General features: G+C 55.4%; 1 protein-coding gene across 10 annotated transcripts in view; it reads left to right on the top strand.

Annotated features, from left to right (window-relative positions):
* Nucleotides 1–17,043, top strand: part of ARMC9 (armadillo repeat containing 9) — a 128,663-nt gene that overhangs the window by 36,972 nt on the left and 74,648 nt on the right. For all 10 annotated transcript variants that reach the window (XM_051848089.3, XM_089329741.1, XM_070070074.2 and 7 more), the window contains 3 exons: nucleotides 8,422–8,456; nucleotides 11,440–11,551; nucleotides 15,552–15,644. In XM_051848089.3, coding sequence (XP_051704049.3) covers nucleotides 8,422–8,456; nucleotides 11,440–11,551; nucleotides 15,552–15,644 — 240 coding nt within the window. The remainder of the gene's footprint in view (nucleotides 1–8,421; nucleotides 8,457–11,439; nucleotides 11,552–15,551; nucleotides 15,645–17,043) is intronic.

Raw genomic sequence — 17,043 nt, 5'->3', positions numbered from 1 at the left:
CTCTTGTGCAGCCATCCAGTTACTAACTTCAGTACACCCAGCAGCAGTGCGGCCTCCACCTCCACACCCAGTTACTAACTTCAGTACACCCAGCAGCGGTGCAGCCTTCTACTCCACACCCAGTTACTAACTTCAGTACACCCAGCGGCGGTGCGGCCTCCTCCTCCACACCCAGTTACTAACTTCAGTACACCCAGCGGTGGTACGGCCTCCTACTCCACACCCAGTCACTAACTTCAGTACACCCAGTGGCAGTGCGGCCTCCTACTCCACACCCAGTTACTAACTTCAGTACACCCAGTGGCAGTGCGGCCTCCTCCTCCACACCCAGTTACTAACTTCAGTACACCCAGAGCAGTACAGCCTCCACCTCCACACCCAGTTACTAACTTCAGTACACCCAGCGGCAGTGCAGCCTCCTATCCACACCCAGTTACTAACTTCAGTACACCCAGCGGCAGTGCACCCTCCTACTCCGCACCCAGTTACTAACTTCAGTACACCCAGTGGCGGTACGGCCTCCTACTCCACACCCAGTTACTAACTTCAGTACACCCAGCGGCGGTGCGGCCTCCTCCTCCACACCCAGTTACTAACTTCAGTACACCCAGCAGCGGTGCGGCCTCCTCCACACCCAGTTACTAACTTCAGTACACCCAGCGGCGGTACGGCCTCCTCCTCCACACCCAGTTACTAACTTCAGTACACCCAGCGGCGGTGCGGCCTCCTCCTCCACACCCAGTTACTAACTTCAGTACACCCAGCGGCGGTGCGGCCTCCTCCTCCACACCCAGTTACTAACTTAAGTACACCCAGCGGTGGTACGGCCTCCTCCTCCACACCCAGTTACTAACTTCAGTACACCCAGCGGCAGTGCGACCTCCTACTCCACACCCAGTTACTAACTTCAGTACACCCAGCGGCGGTGCGGCCTCCTCCTCCACACCCAGTTACTAACTTCAGTACACCCAGCGGCGGTGCGGCCTCCTCCTCCACACCCAGTTACTAACTTCAGTACACCCAGCAGCGGTGCAGCCTCCACCTCCACACCCAGTTACTAACTTCAGTACACCCAGCGGTGGTATGGCCTCCTACTCCACACCCAGTTACTAACTTCAGTACACCCAGCGGCAGTGCACCCTCCTACTCCACACCCAGTTACTAACTTCAGTACACCCAGCGGCGGTGCGGCCTCCTCCTCCACACCCAGTTACTAACTTCAGTACACCCAGCGGCAGTGCGGCCTCCTCCTCCACACCCAGTTACTAACTTCAGCACACCCAGCGGCAGTGCACCCTCCTACTCCACACCCAGTTACTAACTTCAGCACACCCAGAGCAGTACAGCCTCCTACTCCACACCCAGTTACTAACTTCAGTACACCCAGCGGCGGTGCGGCCTCCTACTCCACACCCAGTTACTAACTTCAGTACACCCAGAGCAGTACAGCCTCCACCTCCACACACAGTTACTAACTTCAGTACACCCAGCGGCAGTGCAGCCTCCTACTCCACACCCAGTTACTAACTTCAGCACACCCAGAGCAGTACAGCCTCCTACTCCACACCCAGTTACTAACTTCAGTACACCCAGAGCAGTACAGCCTCCACCTCCACACCCAGTTACTAACTTCAGTACACCCAGCGGCGGTACAGCCTCCTATCCACACCCAGTTACTAACTTCAGTACACCCAGCGGCAGTGCGGCCTCCTACTCCACACCCAGTTACTAACTTCAGTACACCCAGAGCAGTACAGCCTCCTACTCCACACCCAGTTACTAACTTCAGTACACCCAGCAGCAGTGCGGCCTCCACCTCCACACCCAGTTACTAACTTCAGTACACCCAGCAGCGGTGCAGCCTTCTACTCCACACCCAGTTACTAACTTCAGTACACCCAGCGGCGGTGCGGCCTCCTCCTCCACACCCAGTTACTAACTTAAGTACACCCAGCGGCGGTGCGGCCTCCTCCTCCACACCCAGTTACTAACTTCAGTACACCCAGCAGCGGTGCGGCCTCCTCCACACCCAGTTACTAACTTCAGTACACCCAGCGGCGGTACGGCCTCCTCCTCCACACCCAGTTACTAACTTCAGTACACCCAGCGGCGGTGCGGCCTCCTCCTCCACACCCAGTTACTAACTTCAGTACACCCAGCGGCGGTGCGGCCTCCTCCTCCACACCCAGTTACTAACTTAAGTACACCCAGCGGTGGTACGGCCTCCTCCTCCACACCCAGTTACTAACTTCAGTACACCCAGCGGCAGTGCGACCTCCTACTCCACACCCAGTTACTAACTTCAGTACACCCAGCGGCGGTGCGGCCTCCTCCTCCACACCCAGTTACTAACTTCAGTACACCCAGCGGCGGTGCGGCCTCCTCCTCCACACCCAGTTACTAACTTCAGTACACCCAGCAGCGGTGCAGCCTCCACCTCCACACCCAGTTACTAACTTCAGTACACCCAGCGGTGGTATGGCCTCCTACTCCACACCCAGTTACTAACTTCAGTACACCCAGCGGCAGTGCACCCTCCTACTCCACACCCAGTTACTAACTTCAGTACACCCAGCGGCGGTGCGGCCTCCTCCTCCACACCCAGTTACTAACTTCAGTACACCCAGCGGCAGTGCGGCCTCCTACTCCACACCCAGTTACTAACTTCAGCACACCCAGCGGCAGTGCACCCTCCTACTCCACACCCAGTTACTAACTTCAGCACACCCAGAGCAGTACAGCCTCCTACTCCACACCCAGTTACTAACTTCAGTACACCCAGCGGCGGTGCGGCCTCCTACTCCACACCCAGTTACTAACTTCAGTACACCCAGAGCAGTACAGCCTCCACCTCCACACACAGTTACTAACTTCAGTACACCCAGCGGCAGTGCAGCCTCCTACTCCACACCCAGTTACTAACTTCAGCACACCCAGAGCAGTACAGCCTCCTACTCCACACCCAGTTACTAACTTCAGTACACCCAGAGCAGTACAGCCTCCACCTCCACACCCAGTTACTAACTTCAGTACACCCAGCGGCGGTACAGCCTCCTATCCACACCCAGTTACTAACTTCAGTACACCCAGCGGCAGTGCGGCCTCCTACTCCACACCCAGTTACTAACTTCAGTACACCCAGAGCAGTACAGCCTCCTACTCCACACCCAGTTACTAACTTCAGTACACCCAGCGGCGGTGCGGCCTCCTGCTCCACACCCAGTTACTTACTTCAGTACACCCAGCGGCAGTGCACCCTCCTACTCCACACCCAGTTACTAACTTCAGCACACCCAGCGGCAGTGCGGTCTTCTACTCTACCCTACTCCACATCCATTTCCCAACTTTGCTAAGCCAGTGATGGCCCTCGCAGCATCTCCCAGCCCCAGGGTCTAGGGTCAGGCATTGCATTAACTTGTCATGGACCCTTAGCCGCTTTAACCGTGAACCTTTCCCCAGTCTGTCTTTGTTTTTGTTATTTTAAAAAATTTGTTTTATTTATTTGAAAGGCGGGGAGACAGCAATCTCCCAGCCATTGGTCCACTCACCAAATGCCTACAACAGCCAGGGCTGGGCCAGGTTGAAGCCAGGATCCTGGAGCTCAGTCTGGCTCTCCCACATGGGTGGCAGAGACCCAACTACTTGAGCTGTCACCTGCTGCCTCCCAGGGGCCCCGTTATCAAGAAGCTGCATGGAGAACGGAGCGAGGACCTGAACCCAGGCTCTCTGAGGTGGGATGTAGGCGTCCCAAGCACAGCTTAAGCTGTAGCAATACCTGCCCTTCCTTTGTCTCTGATTCTCATGATGTTGGAGGCCATGGTTTCCCCACTTTATGAAAAACAGAACATTTCTCCTTTGGTGTTTGGTGTTCCCTTGTACGTAGACCCAGGCTGTGGCTCCCGGACCCAGTGTCACCCAGGTGCTGCTCTGTCCTTTGTCAGGGAGCACAGCTGGAGGCCCTGGTGTTGAGGCACCAGTGTCTCCCAGGGCCGCCTGATGGGTCAGGACGCACGTCCTTGGAGCTCCCCTGCCACCTGCCTCACCGGCTGGGGTGAAGCTCCTGGGTCAGAGCCATGGCTTTCATTTATTACCATTTTTCAAGATTTATGTTTTTATTTGAAAGGCACAGAGACAGAACGAGCACTGGCCCACTCCCCAAACGGCCACAATGGCGGGGCTGGGCCAGGCCGAAGCCAGAGCCCAGAGCTCCATCCAGGTCTACATTCACGGCAGGGGCCAAGCACTTTGGTCATCCATCTTCTGTTGCTTTCCCAGGTGCATCAGCAGGGAGCTGGATCAGAAGTGGAGCAGCTGGGACTTGAACCAGCGCTCCCGTACCAGATGCTGGTGTTGCAGACCATGGCTTGCCCCCAGTCCACAACGCCAGCCCCATACTATGAGGGTTTGCATATTAGTGTTGGAATCTGAATAAACAGAGGCCTTTTTTAGTATTTAGAAACAAATTTGTACCCTACCTCATTCTCAAGAAGATTTTTGAAGAATTTTAACCTGAAAATAGAAAATAAAATAAGTAGGGTCTGGTGTCGCTGCTCAGCGATTAAGCTCTCTCTTGTGGTGCTGGCATCCCATATCCCAGTGCCAGTTCGAGTCCCGGCTGCTCCACCTCCCATCCAGCTCCCTGCTCATGCGCCTGGGAAGGCAGTGGGAGACGGCCCGGTACTTGGGCCCCTGCACCCACACGGGAGACCTGGGTGGAGTCCCTACTCCCAGCTTCAGTCTGGCCCAGCCCTGGCCATTGCTGCTATTTTGGGAGTGAACCAGTGGTTGGAAAATCTCTCTCTGTCTCTGTCTCTTTCTGTCTCTGTTTCCTCTCACTTCTGCCTTTCCAATAAGTAAGCAAATCTTAAAAAAAAAAAAAAAAAAAAAAGAAGAAGAAGAAGTAAATAAATTGTGTTTAAAGGAAAATAAAGGTAGGAAGATGATAGTAAGGCTGGCTAAAAAAAAAAAATTTATTTTTTTTTCTTTTTTCTTTTTTTTTTTCTCTGCCTGAAGTGCTATGCCCCTATCTCTGCCAGGAACATCTACTTCTTTTTTTTTCTTTTTCTTTTCTTTTCTTTCTTTCTTTCTTTTTTTTTTTTTTTTTTTTTTTTTTTGGCAGGCAGAGTGGACAGTGAGAGAGAGAGAGACAGAGAGAAAGGTCTTCTTTTTGCCGTTGGTTCACCCTCCAATGGCCACTGTGGCCGGCGCGCTGCGGCTGGCGCATTGCGCTGATCCGAAGGTAGGAGCCAGGTGCTTTTCCTGGTCTCCCATGGGGTGCAGGGCCCAAGCACTTGGGCCATCCTCCACTGCACTCCCTGGCCACAGCAGAGAGCTGGCCTGGAAGAGGGGCAACTGGGACAGAATCTGGCGCCCTGACCGGGACTAGAACCCGGTGTGCCGGCACCGCAGGCGGAGGATTAACCTAGTGAGCTGCGGCGCCGGCCAGGAACATCTACTTCGAAGAACTGAGTGTCCCAATCAAAGGCCATCTCCTCATGCAGAGGCCATGTGCGTCCTGTCTCTGCTCTCTGTTCATGTCCCTGCAGTGTGCACCCAGCAGTGTGCAGCAGGTCTCCCGGACAGTGGGGTGAGGGAGAGAGTAGGAGCAGCCTCAGTGCTTTCCCTGGTACACATACTGGCCCCGTGGCTGATGTCAGCTGCGTGCATAATGTCACCAAAGGCAGAGCTGGGAAGGAACAGAAATGGCTCGTCCTCTGCAGGCAAGCCCCCACGGGCCACTGTGGATCCAGCGCACGGTTTTCCTCTTCAAAACCTACCGTGTAAGAACATGAGTTTGCCGGGTTTTGTTTTGTGATCCGTTTACTCTTCTGTTTTCTTTCTTCCTCAGATGTCATGAGCTCCAGAGGCCAGGGTCCTGTCTGTTTACAGCTCCACCTCTGGTGCTTATCAGGAAGGCTAGCAGAGAGGAGATGTGCGTGCAGTGCATGTGTGCTGAGTGAGTGACGCTCCTGCAAAGTCCCACACGCACAGTCGTTACATCTCCCCAGTAACGCGAGGAGTGGGCAGGAGCTGTCTTCGGGTAGGATGAAGAATCAGCAAGTGGAGATGGAGATGAGTGCGAGCGATTCCCCCAAGTTCCTCCACAGGCAGTGCTAGGAAGGGGACTGAAACGCTCCTGTCTCCCCAGAGTACCGTCCACACTGCATATCGTAGGTGGTGGTTTCAGATCTCACAGGACACCCTGGCTAAAAAATTAATAATTTATTATTAAAAATAATAATTTATAATAATAATAATTTCATTATTAAATGAAACCTGTTTTAAGCTGCTTTTCCCCTGGAAACGCAGGCCAGAGATTTGGCTCTGAGTGTCCCAGCAGCCTGTGCCAAAAGGGAAGCGAGGGAGGGTGGCTGTGCAGTTTGTGCTAGGTAATGCTCACTGAGGCTGGCTGGGATGCTCACCCGGAGCCCTGGCACATCCCCCTGCTGGCTGTCCCCGTGCCCCTGGAGTCCTGGTGTGCCCTCCGGAACACTGATCTCTTCCAAGTAGGTGTGTGACTTTTGTAACTTTAAAGCAAGTTGAAATACATTTTTTTTTAAAAGACCAGAAGGTCAGGCTCCTGCTACAGTGTTCTTTCCGCTGCTGCGACCTGAGTAGTTTTGCTCCTGGGTTGTCACGGAAAGGACACAGCCCTGTGGCCAACAGCAAATGTCCTTGACCACATCCTCTCGGCGAACGTGGCGGTATCTTAGCGACAGCCACTGTACCCCGGTGGGCAGACAGAGGGGAGAGCTGTGGAGTCACAGAAAAGTGGAGCACAAAAGTCAAGGGCATTGGCCGCTTTTATAAAGATTCATTTATTTATTTGAAAGAGTTACAGAGAGAGGGGGAGAGACAGAGACAGACAGACAGAGGGAGACATCTTCGTCTGCTGGTTCACTCCCCAGATGGCCTCAGTGACTAGAATTGAGCCAGGCCAAAGTCAGGAGCTAGAAGCTTCATCCGGGTCTCCCACGTGTGTGGCAGGGCCCAAGCACTTGAGCCATCATCCGCTGATTTTCCCAGGCCATTGTCAGGGAGTTGGGTTGGAAGTGGAACAGCTGGGACTCAAACCGGCACCCAAATGGGATAAACTGGAGATGCAGGTGGTAGCTTTACCCAGTATGCCATAACACCAACCCCAAATTGGCCATTTTTAAAATGTCAGTAAAGCAGATGTTGGCTGTCCAGGTTTTAGAAAAGTGACTTCCTCACGAGCCCTCAAGGGTGAGGGGCTGGGAGCCGTACTCCCAGGACTGGCTGTGTTGAGCTGTGCACAGGCCACGGTGCCTGTCGTCGCTGGAGGAGTAGAGTGTTTCCAGAGAGAACGGCCTTCTCACAGCAATGGCCTGCGAAGGCTTGGTGGCTTATAGGACCAGTCCATCCTCGCTTCCTTCCCGTTTACTTGCTGATTCATCCAGCACCTAGAGGGTTTCTGGTTCCAGGTAGAAAAGTCCATCATATCTTACGTGGGCAGCATCCTTCTGCCACGTCCCGAGGGGGCAGGGGAAGCTGGCCCAGTGCTGGGAGTCTGGCGACCAATCTCAGAATGAGCACTCACGGGGCCTCGGTCCAGCCCGAGACGTCGGGATCTAGTGCAGAGCCGCAGGGTCCAGAGAGGCCGCAGGCACACAGGCCGTGAACGGGGCTGTCCGTTCAAGCCCCCAGCAGCAGGGAGGGTCACAGGGTGGCTCCCGCGCCCGGCACCAGCTCCAGCAGCTACTGGCTGCTCTCCGTCTTGGCTCCTTGCTTCTCCTCTGCCTAATTTTTTTTTTTTCCCTCCTGGAGTTGTTTAAAGCCAATTCCAGATATGTCGTTTGACCTGTGGATAATTCGGTCTGTGTCTCTGACAGGCAACAGAAAACACGGGCCCACAACACTCGGTAAAATTCTCATTAAATTCCTTGGTATCATTACTGCCAATCCCGTCCATATTGAGATTTCCCTTATTTCCTCAAAATACCGATTTCCAGTGGAGTTGAGTCGGTCCACACAGACGTCGCACACTGCGTCTGGTTTTAGGTCTCTCGAATGTGTTTTGACACGTTTAATGTAACACCGCCTGTGGCGGCAGTCTGTACAGGGGGACTGCAAGAAGTTCAGGGAAATGCAATGAAAAGATAAGTTTATTTTGGGGTGGAAAAATTCTGAAACACATGCATATGAGGGAACTTAAAGAAATTCATGGAAACTGTGTATTCTGAAAAACGTGCATGGATTTCACTTTTTTTTTTTTTTTTCTTGTAGCGTATTACTTTAGCTTTGGTTTGGGCTCCTTTTGAACCCGTGTATGACTCTGCTGGGAGAATACTGACGGCTTGAGGACGTTGCAGATCTGTCGACCATGTGCCGTCAGACCAGGAAGAACGCGATGCTGCCGACGGTTAACGTGGTCTCTTTTCTTCTGTCCCCTTCCCGCAGGCTTCGACTATGTTACGGGCCTCCTTGGCACCCGTGTAAGTAGTCGCTCTCAGTTACTCTCATTAAGGGGAGCGCTGTCTGTGACCTGGACTGGGAGTCGGTCCAGTTAGTGCCTGGTGCACTGGCATGCCTCGATCTCCACGTTGATGTTAAAGGAGACTGCGGCAACTAGAAACAATGCCATTGAACAGGACTGACCTTTTACTGCTACGTCTGTTTGTTTTGATAAGGTAGCAGCAGATGGAGAAAAACCGGTGCCTTGTTGCCATGGTAACCAACCGACCTGAGTGGGTGTGCCCGTCACGGTGCAGTCAGCAAAGCATTGCATTCATGCCCTGGTCCCAGCCACGGGATGGTTTTGTGTATGCCTGAGCATTTGTATCCGCATCAATTAGGCTGCCGCCCACGAGTGCCTGATGCATGCATACTTCAAGTTGTCGCAGCAAGGACGTGGGGAACCTTGAACCTGCACAAGAGGGCTAGGCTGGGTCCTGTCGGCCCTGGGAGCCGCTTGGTTGGGCAGGGCTGCTGTGCGGTTCCCCAGACTCAGCAGTCCTGCCCCGGCCCTGTCCGAGCCTGACCCTGAGCCTGCTCTGTTCCCTTCTGCCGCCTGGGCAGCAGTGTCCCATAGTGCACACAGGCACACCCTGCTGGGGGCCAGCATGCCACCTCTGCCGGCAGCTCTGCGACCAGGGACTGTGAGGTAGCTCCTCCGGGCCTCGGTCTCCCAGCTGTAAAATGAGAACAGTGGTGGTGACTGTGTTCCAGGGCTGTGGTGAAGCTAAAAATGATTGACACGGACGAGGCGCTCAGCACAGTGCCAGGAGCCTGATCCACTGTTCCCAGCGACACAAGAGGCAGGGCCGCCTGCAGAGGGACAGTGGGGCCAGTCGATGCGGGAGGTTAGGAGGGCAGAGGGGCAGGCCGGTGGGGAGAGGCTGGACCGCGAAGTCCGAGGTAAGCAACCTGCTGCTAGCATTGCCCTCACTGGCACGTGTGTGTGGTTCAAATGCAGAAGCAGCCAGCTGCAGAATGTTACCGAACACAGATTTGCCACTGGAGCTGTTTTGTGTAGGACAAATTCTTCATGTTAAATACTTTCAGAGTTGCAAAAGCAGTACAGAGAATTCCCACTATACTCTTCACTTAGATTCCCCAGTGTTAATATTTCACACAAGCCCGGTAGAGTTACCAGAATCAGAAAACGAACCTGGAGCCAGTTCTGCCATCACGGAGCCAGTACTACCGTCGAGTCCACAGGCTGTCTTCACGGTTTACCGGTTGTCCCGGTCACCCTTGCCCTAGCCTGGGACCCCATGAGGATCAGTGCTGACTCAGCCGCCATGTCTTCTGCGTTTCCTGTCATTTGAAATCCTTCTGGCCGGCACCGCGGCTCAATAGGCTAATCGTCTGCCTGCAGCGCCGGCACCCCGGTTCTATTCCTGGTTGGGGCGCTGGTTCTAGTCCCGGTTGCTCCTCTTCCAGTCCAGGTCTCTGCTGTGGCCCAGGAGTGCAGTGGAGGATGGCCCAAGTGCTTGGGCCCTGCACCCCATGGGAGACCAGGAGGAAGCACCTGGCTCCTGGCTTCAGATTGGCACAGCATGCCGGCCGCAACGCAGCGGCCACTTGGGGGGTGAACCAACTGGAAAAAAAAGGAAGACCTTTCTCTCTCTTACTGTCTAACTCTGCCTGTCAAAAAAAAAAAAAAAGAAAAGAAAAAAGAAAAAGAAATCCTTCCTCAGTCTTTGTCTTTATTACCTTGATACTTAGGAAGAATACTACCAGTTATCTGCACAGGACGTTTACAGGTAGCCTCATTTTTAAACCCCCACCGCCTCAGGAAAAGCGTGACCGATGTGCCCACGCCTGTGAGCGCTGCTGGCTGTGGGACATGAGAAGCCCCATCCCCCAGCTGCGAGCCCAGATCTCACCTGCTGCCTCTCTTCTGGTCTTTCTTCTGGACCCGCTAAGCCAATCTCATTTTGTCTTTTAAAAAATAACATTAAAAAAGCTAATGAGAAACCTATTTTTTAAAGATGTATGTGTTTATTTGAAAGGCAGAGTTAGAGAGAGAGTCTTCGGTCCGCTGCTTCACTCCCCAGAGGGCTGCAATGGCCAGGGCTGAGCTAGGCCGAAGCCAGGAGCTTCGAAGAAGAAAATTTAAATTACCCAAAGTGCTGCCGTCCAGGGCTGTCTTGCATCCTAGCAAGAGAAACCTTACATCTTTAGTCTCTTCAACCAGCTCTTCGTGAATCTTGTGCAGTGTCCTTTTTCTACTTTTGTTAAAATTTACGTATTTGAAAGGCAGAATTGGAGAAGGAGAGACGAATCTTCCACGTGCTGGTTCGCTCCACAGATGACCTCAGCTCCATCCGGGTCTCCCACACGGGTGGCTAGGACCCAAGCGCCTGGGCCGTCTTCTGCCTTCCCAGGCACATCAGCAGGGTGCTGGAGCGGAAGCGGAGCAGCCGAGGCTCAAACTGGTGTCCATGTGAAGTGCCAGAGTCGCAAGGCAGAGGCTTAACTGGCTGCGCCACGATGCAGAATCCTATGTCTGTGTTTTGGTTTTGTCCCCCGGGCCACTTCCGACCGCCTCCTCCCACCGCCCGCTCCGCTCCTCACCTCGTCCCACCCCTCTGGCGGGGGAGGCACAGTGGCTTCAGGTTCCAGTGTGCCGGTGCTGACGTCTGTGGGCTTTGCTCAGAATTCTGAATAGACGTGGTGCAAGGTGATGTCTTCCCTCCTGTTGTGGGGAGCCTCGCCCACGAGGAGCGCAGGGGTGTCTGACCCGTTCACACAGATGCTTCTCAGCTCGGGGAAAGGGTGATACAAGACGTCCTCCCAGCAGAGCCAGCCGCACTGTGTCGGTGGTCCAGGGTGCGGGGAAGCCTGGCGGTGTTCTCAGCCTGGGCCGGGCAGCTGGGCACCGCCACGTGGGATCAGAGGGCCGGATGCTCATGTGGACTCAGCTTGTCCGTTTGCCTTTTTCCCTCTCTTTGAACTTGTGTTGCTGGGTAGGAAACTGAAGGATGTCCCTTTGCTGCCCTCCCTGGACTATGAGAAACTGAAGAAGGATTTGATCTGGGGGAGTGACCGCTTGAAAGCCTTCTTGTTGCAGGCTCTGCGCTGGGTAAGTACCTTTCCCTCCAAGTCCAAAGCCAGACGCCCCGTGCTGGTTTGCTTGGTTTGGTTGGCTGCCTTGCTTGTATCTTGCAACCCATCTACTAAAATTCTTCCTGCCTGCTGCCCACTGGCACCAAGAACTAACGTTGAAGGCAGGTGTAGAGGGCTAACCCCGAGGACATCCAGGCTCTGCGTCCTGGTACCTGGGTTCCAGTCCCGGCTCCAGCTTCCTGCTCATGCAGCCTCTACCAGGCAGCTGTGGTGGCTCAAACAATTGGGTCCTGCCACGCACGTGAGAGACCTGGCTTCAGGCTTTGGCCCTGTCATTGCCAGCATTTGGGGAACGCACCAGCAGGTAGGTGGGAGAGCTCTTTATCTGTCTCTCTGCCTCTCAAATACAATTTTTTTTAAAACTTTATTTTTTTAAAGCAGGTTCTGAGCATGGCCTGAGCCTCTTTCTCCCTGTCGTGACGTCACGGCTGCCGTGGCCTCCGTGGGGCACTAGGGTGCAGGGTGACGTTGCAGCTGCTGTGGCCTCCGTGGGGCACTAGGGCGCAGGGTGACGTTGCAGCTGCCATGGCCTCCATGGGGCACTAGGGAGCAGGGTGACGTCATGGCTGCCGTGGCCTCTGTGGGGCACTAGGGTGCAGTGTTGCACCCCGAGTCTGGCCCTGCCGTCTGGGCATTTCCTGGTGCTGAGCTGAGCTCCCAGCCCCGGGGAGGGGCTGTGGTGGCAGGCAGGGTCTGGCCCCTCCAGGAGTCTGCAGGGGTCGTTGGGCAGCCACCCAGAGCGGACGTCAGGGCAGAGAAAGCCTCGTCCGGCCCTGCTCTCTCTGGTCCTGAGAGCAGTCAGCTTCAGGCAGCAGCTGGTGCGGTTCGGGCCTCAGACTCTGCAGTCCCCAGCATCACTCAGGACCTCAGAGAGCTGTCGCTTATGTGACTATCTCCCAGGATCCAGAGGTCAGAAATTACAACTGGGAAATAAATGTAAGGTGTCTGTAATGACATGTTTTGTTTTTTTTTTTTTTTTTTTGGACAGGCAGAGTGGACAGTGAGAGAGAGAGACAGAGAGAAAGGTCTTCCTTTTGCCGTTGGTTCACCCTCCAATGGCCGCCGCGGCCGGCGCGCTGCGGCCGGCGCACCGCGCTGATCCGATGGCAGGAGCCAGGAGCCAGGTGCTTTTCCTGGTCTCCCATGGGGTACAGGGCCCAAGCACCTGGGCCATCCTCCACTGCACTCCCGGGCCACAGCAGAGAGCTGGCCTGGAAGAGGGGCAACCGGGACAGAATCCGGCGCCCCAACCGGGACTAGAACCCGGTGTGCCGGCGCCGCTAGGCGGAGGATTAGCCTAGTGAGCCGCGGCGCCGGCTATAATGACATGTTTTTAATGAAAAATAGCTTTTTCCCCAAACTATTTTTCTTCTTTTTAAAGATTTATTTATTTATTTGAAAGTCAGAGTTACACACAGAGAGAGGAGAGGCAGAGAGAGGTCTTCCATCCGATGGTTCACTCCCCAGTTGGCCACAACGGCCGGAACTGCGCCGATCCGAAGCCAGGAGCCAGCAGCTTCTTCCAGGTCTCCCACGTGGGTGCAGGGGCCCAAGGACTTGGGCCATCTTCTACTGCTTTCCCAGGCCATAGCAGAGACCTGGATTGTAAGTGGAGCAACTGGGACTCAAACTGGCACCCATGTGGGATTCTGGCACTGCAGGCGGCGGCTTTACCTGCTACACCACCGTGCCAGCCCCCCAAACTATTTTTCAAATAAGTGAGAAAAAAGGCATTGTTTGCTGTTTGTTTGTTTGTTTGTTTTTTCAAATTTCTTTATTATCTGACTTAACAGGGCAACTGGATTTTCATATCTTTTTTTGCATTCAATTTACCCCCCCCAGTATTGTACTTTTAAAATAATATTGTCGCTCCCCGTCTTCGTGGAGGAACGACACAAGACCCTGCGCTGTTCTTTCGTCTGCTCGGCCCTCCCCGGGTTTGCTGCTGGTTCTTCCCGGGTTGGCTACTATCCCTTCCACCTCCGTGGAAGGGCAGTTCCCCCTGGCCACATTCCCCACTTCCGCAGGGGAGCGGCACACCGCCGGCCGGCTTTCTCGGGGGCTGCACGGGTTCCCTTAGATGTTCCCCATAGATGTTCCTGGTGCATGCCGTCTCTCTCCTCCTTTATAGTCCTCTTCCGCCAATCCCAACTCTGCTACCCACACGCCGAGTACGCTGCTCTCCTCCAATCAGGAGCAAGTCCTACAGTTTTAGTTGAACTGGAGGCAGCTGTGCAGAAGCTGTTTACTTCTCTCCCAGCGCCATATTGTGGGAGAGCAGATGCATAGAATAAGTCTTAATTCCAGTAACTCAGTCCAGTCCGGGCTGCTCCCCACAAATATTTATTTATTTATTTATTTGTTCCCCCAATTCTCAAAATAGCCAGAGTCAGGCTAGGCTGAAGCCAGGAACTCAGTCCAGGTCTCCCATGTGGGTGGCAGGACCACAGCTGAGCTGTCACTGCCGCCTCCCAGGGTCTGCACTGGCTGGAAGTATCAGACCCAGGTGTTCCAGGGTGGGCCACCTGGCCCCAGCTGGCATCTTAACCTGCCCCTGGCATCACACGCGTTCCAGCCTCTGCAAGACGCACCATGAAGAAAGGCTACGCGTGTGTTAGTGTTATTATGAAATAATTGTGAGATCCCTGAAAGGGTCTCGGGGACACCACAAGGTCAATGCTGATAGGTCCTGTAAGTGAGCGATACGGCCAGGCGCGCCCAGCCTTAGCACCGGAGCAGTGTCCCCTTCTTGAGAGGGCAGCAGCTGCCCTCACATGTCCATGGCGCCTTTGGCAGCACTCCTGGGATGTCTTGAGTCCTCTGAGGACACACCCGGGCTTGCAGGAAGCCCCATGCCCCCGCAGCGGCACCTGCTCTGGTTTTGTCGTGGCAGCCGAGCCCTGTCCCATGGCTGTCCCCTCCCTGGCCGTCTTTCCCTGCTCACGTGTCCCTGTCATCTCTCACTGCTCATGCTTTGCCCACCCATCACTGCGGAGTCTCCTACAGAGGTGGGTGAGACAGTGACATGGTCATGGGAGAGCCCGGAAGACCAGACAGGCCCTTGTGATCTTGTTCTTGGCCCCACACCGTCCTCTTACCCTGCCCTGACCTTGGTGTACCCGCAGAGGGCGGCACTCTGCTCCTCCAGCCCGGTCCCCTCCTGCCTTCTTGGCCGTGGCACAGCCGTGGCGGTCGGGGTCAGCTAGCAGCACCTGCCCCTGGGGGCCTCCCTGGGGGAAAAAGGACCCGTGCTCGTTTCAGTCACGTGGCTGGGTCAGCACAAGCACGCATGCACACATTGCCCGTGCTCCCCGTCCGAAAGCCTTCTTCCTGCTGTGTGGACATCACATAACTTCCTAGCACGGCAATGTAACAGATGTGGCTTTTCAGAATCCAAGCAACTCGAGCCAGCTACCCCCTGTGCACACACGTGTGCACACACACACACACACACACAGCATTGCTCTCTCTGTCCCTGTGGTGGGTCAGGGTATAGCGCCATCCCCTGGCACGACGTGCAGTCACAGCCCCCCACACTCGGCCCACTCAGCACACCCTGCGTTTCTGTGCCTCCCCGAGCCGGCCGCGCTGCCCCAGCCCCCTCGGCGCTCCCCTTGCCCTGCGCTGGGTCAGTCTGCTCGTCCTCAGGGCTGACTCCTGAGCCTCTTCCCTGCCAGCGTCGCCTCTCTGGGCGTCTGTGAGTGCACACAAGCCGGCAGCGCGCTGCCTCCCCGCTCTGCACGGCTCACACAGCATCCCCCCCCACCCGCCACACCACCTGCTGGAAAGCCGTGGTCCGTTCTTGCTTTCTGGCTTTCCTGCTGAACTAGCTGGGTGCCGTTCGCTTGGTTAAACGTGTAGTTGCTGGCGTATTTTAACAGCCGTTTCAGACATCCCTGCCCGGGGGGCCTTTTCTCCATGTTAACACTGGGGTCCTGTTCTGTTTGCTTCCCCAGCGCTTGACCACGTCCCACCCTGGTGAGCAGAGGGAGACGGTTCTGCAGGCCTACATCAGCAACGACCTCCTGGACTGTCACAGCCACAACCAGGTCAGTAAGCCACGGCCAGAGCCCGGCCAGGCCCTGCGTCCCAGGGAGTGACCTCGGCAGGTGCTGCTCTGCCCAGGTCCGGTGGTGACCGCACGTCCGCCCCGAGCTTCTTGGCTGGTGAGGTCGGCCGTTCACGCCGCACACTGGCCTGCCCTCCGCTTCCAGGAGGAGTCCCGCGCACACTGGAACTGCGTCGTTTCTCTCCTCTCCAGTTCCTAAACCTTTCCCGCCCCCTGCTGCCTACCATGAGCCCTGAAGACGGAGCATGGCTCAGGTTGCACATGGTGGGGGACACAGACTCAGGCTCAGTAGCTGGGTCTTCCCCGTGACGTTTGTATGTGGCTTTGGACCACAGAGGTATGAACAGAGTGGCATCTGGGGTGAGAGGATCTGGCTGCAGACCTCTGCCCTGCCTGGGAGCCAGGTCATCTGAACGGCCACTCAGCCTCGGAGCTCCCCCAGCCAGGACAAGGAGCCGCCCAGCCCTGGGGCTGTTGGATGATTCCTGCCCTCTCGCTGGGGTTGGCCTGGCCTGGCCCAGCCCCAGGAGTTGCCGCGTTGCGGTTTTCCTGGTCTCTCTTCACCCCCTTACCTGTATTGGCACGAGACTTCACAGGACACCAGGACCTTGAACTTGGCGCATGTATTGCGGATACTGCATCTCTTGACTTGTGCTGAGTTTCTGTCCGGAATGTTCTGAACACCTGAAGCTCCTGTGAAGCTTCGCTGCACCCGAGCATGAGGCTGGTCACACCCTCGTGTGCACCCTGCAGCACCCTGCAGAGCGAAGCGCACGTTGCTGTGTCGCGGGTGCCGCTTGGTTCTTTCACGTAGTCTCATGCTGTCGTGAAAGACTTGTGCTAAGGGTGAGAGTAATTCCATTCTGAGCCTCGCCACACTTCCTGGACCGCAGGATGCGCGTTTTCTCCGCATTCTAACGTCTGTGCAGCCGAGGCGTGGCGTGTCTCACAGGTGTGTTGTAGTTGAATTGGCAGTGGGATTTCCTTTCTTGATTACATTTATTTAAAAAAAAAAACGCCGTGTTCTCTAACGAAGGGCGTCTTAGGATTGGTCGTATGTGGTTTTTATCGGGATGCTGTGGCCTGTGTAGGCATTATGAGTGTGTTTCTTCCTCAAGGTATCGAGTGCTGTGGTTTATTTTTGAGCCGGAGTCCTCACAGGGTGTCTGGGACTCTGGCGGGCGAGAAGACTCCTTGTCTCGTGTGACGTGGGCGCCGGGTCACCATGACACTCACACCCACGCCAGCACCGCAGGGCATCCGACCTCGCAGGAGGGAAGCTGAAACTCCTGCCTCGTCCGCCTGGCTGGGAGGCGCTCGGAGCTCAGCTGAGCCTCATTAAAGTGCAGCCCTCAGGAGGTCGGGGTGGGCCCAGGATC

This window comes from Oryctolagus cuniculus, chromosome 3 (assembly GCF_051225735.1).
Source record: "Oryctolagus cuniculus isolate XC-2025 breed Fujian yellow rabbit chromosome 3, ASM5122573v1, whole genome shotgun sequence".
Lineage (NCBI taxonomy): Eukaryota > Metazoa > Chordata > Mammalia > Lagomorpha > Leporidae > Oryctolagus > Oryctolagus cuniculus.
Note: the sequence above shows the minus strand (reverse complement) of the source record. Positions and strands in the feature narration are given on the sequence as shown.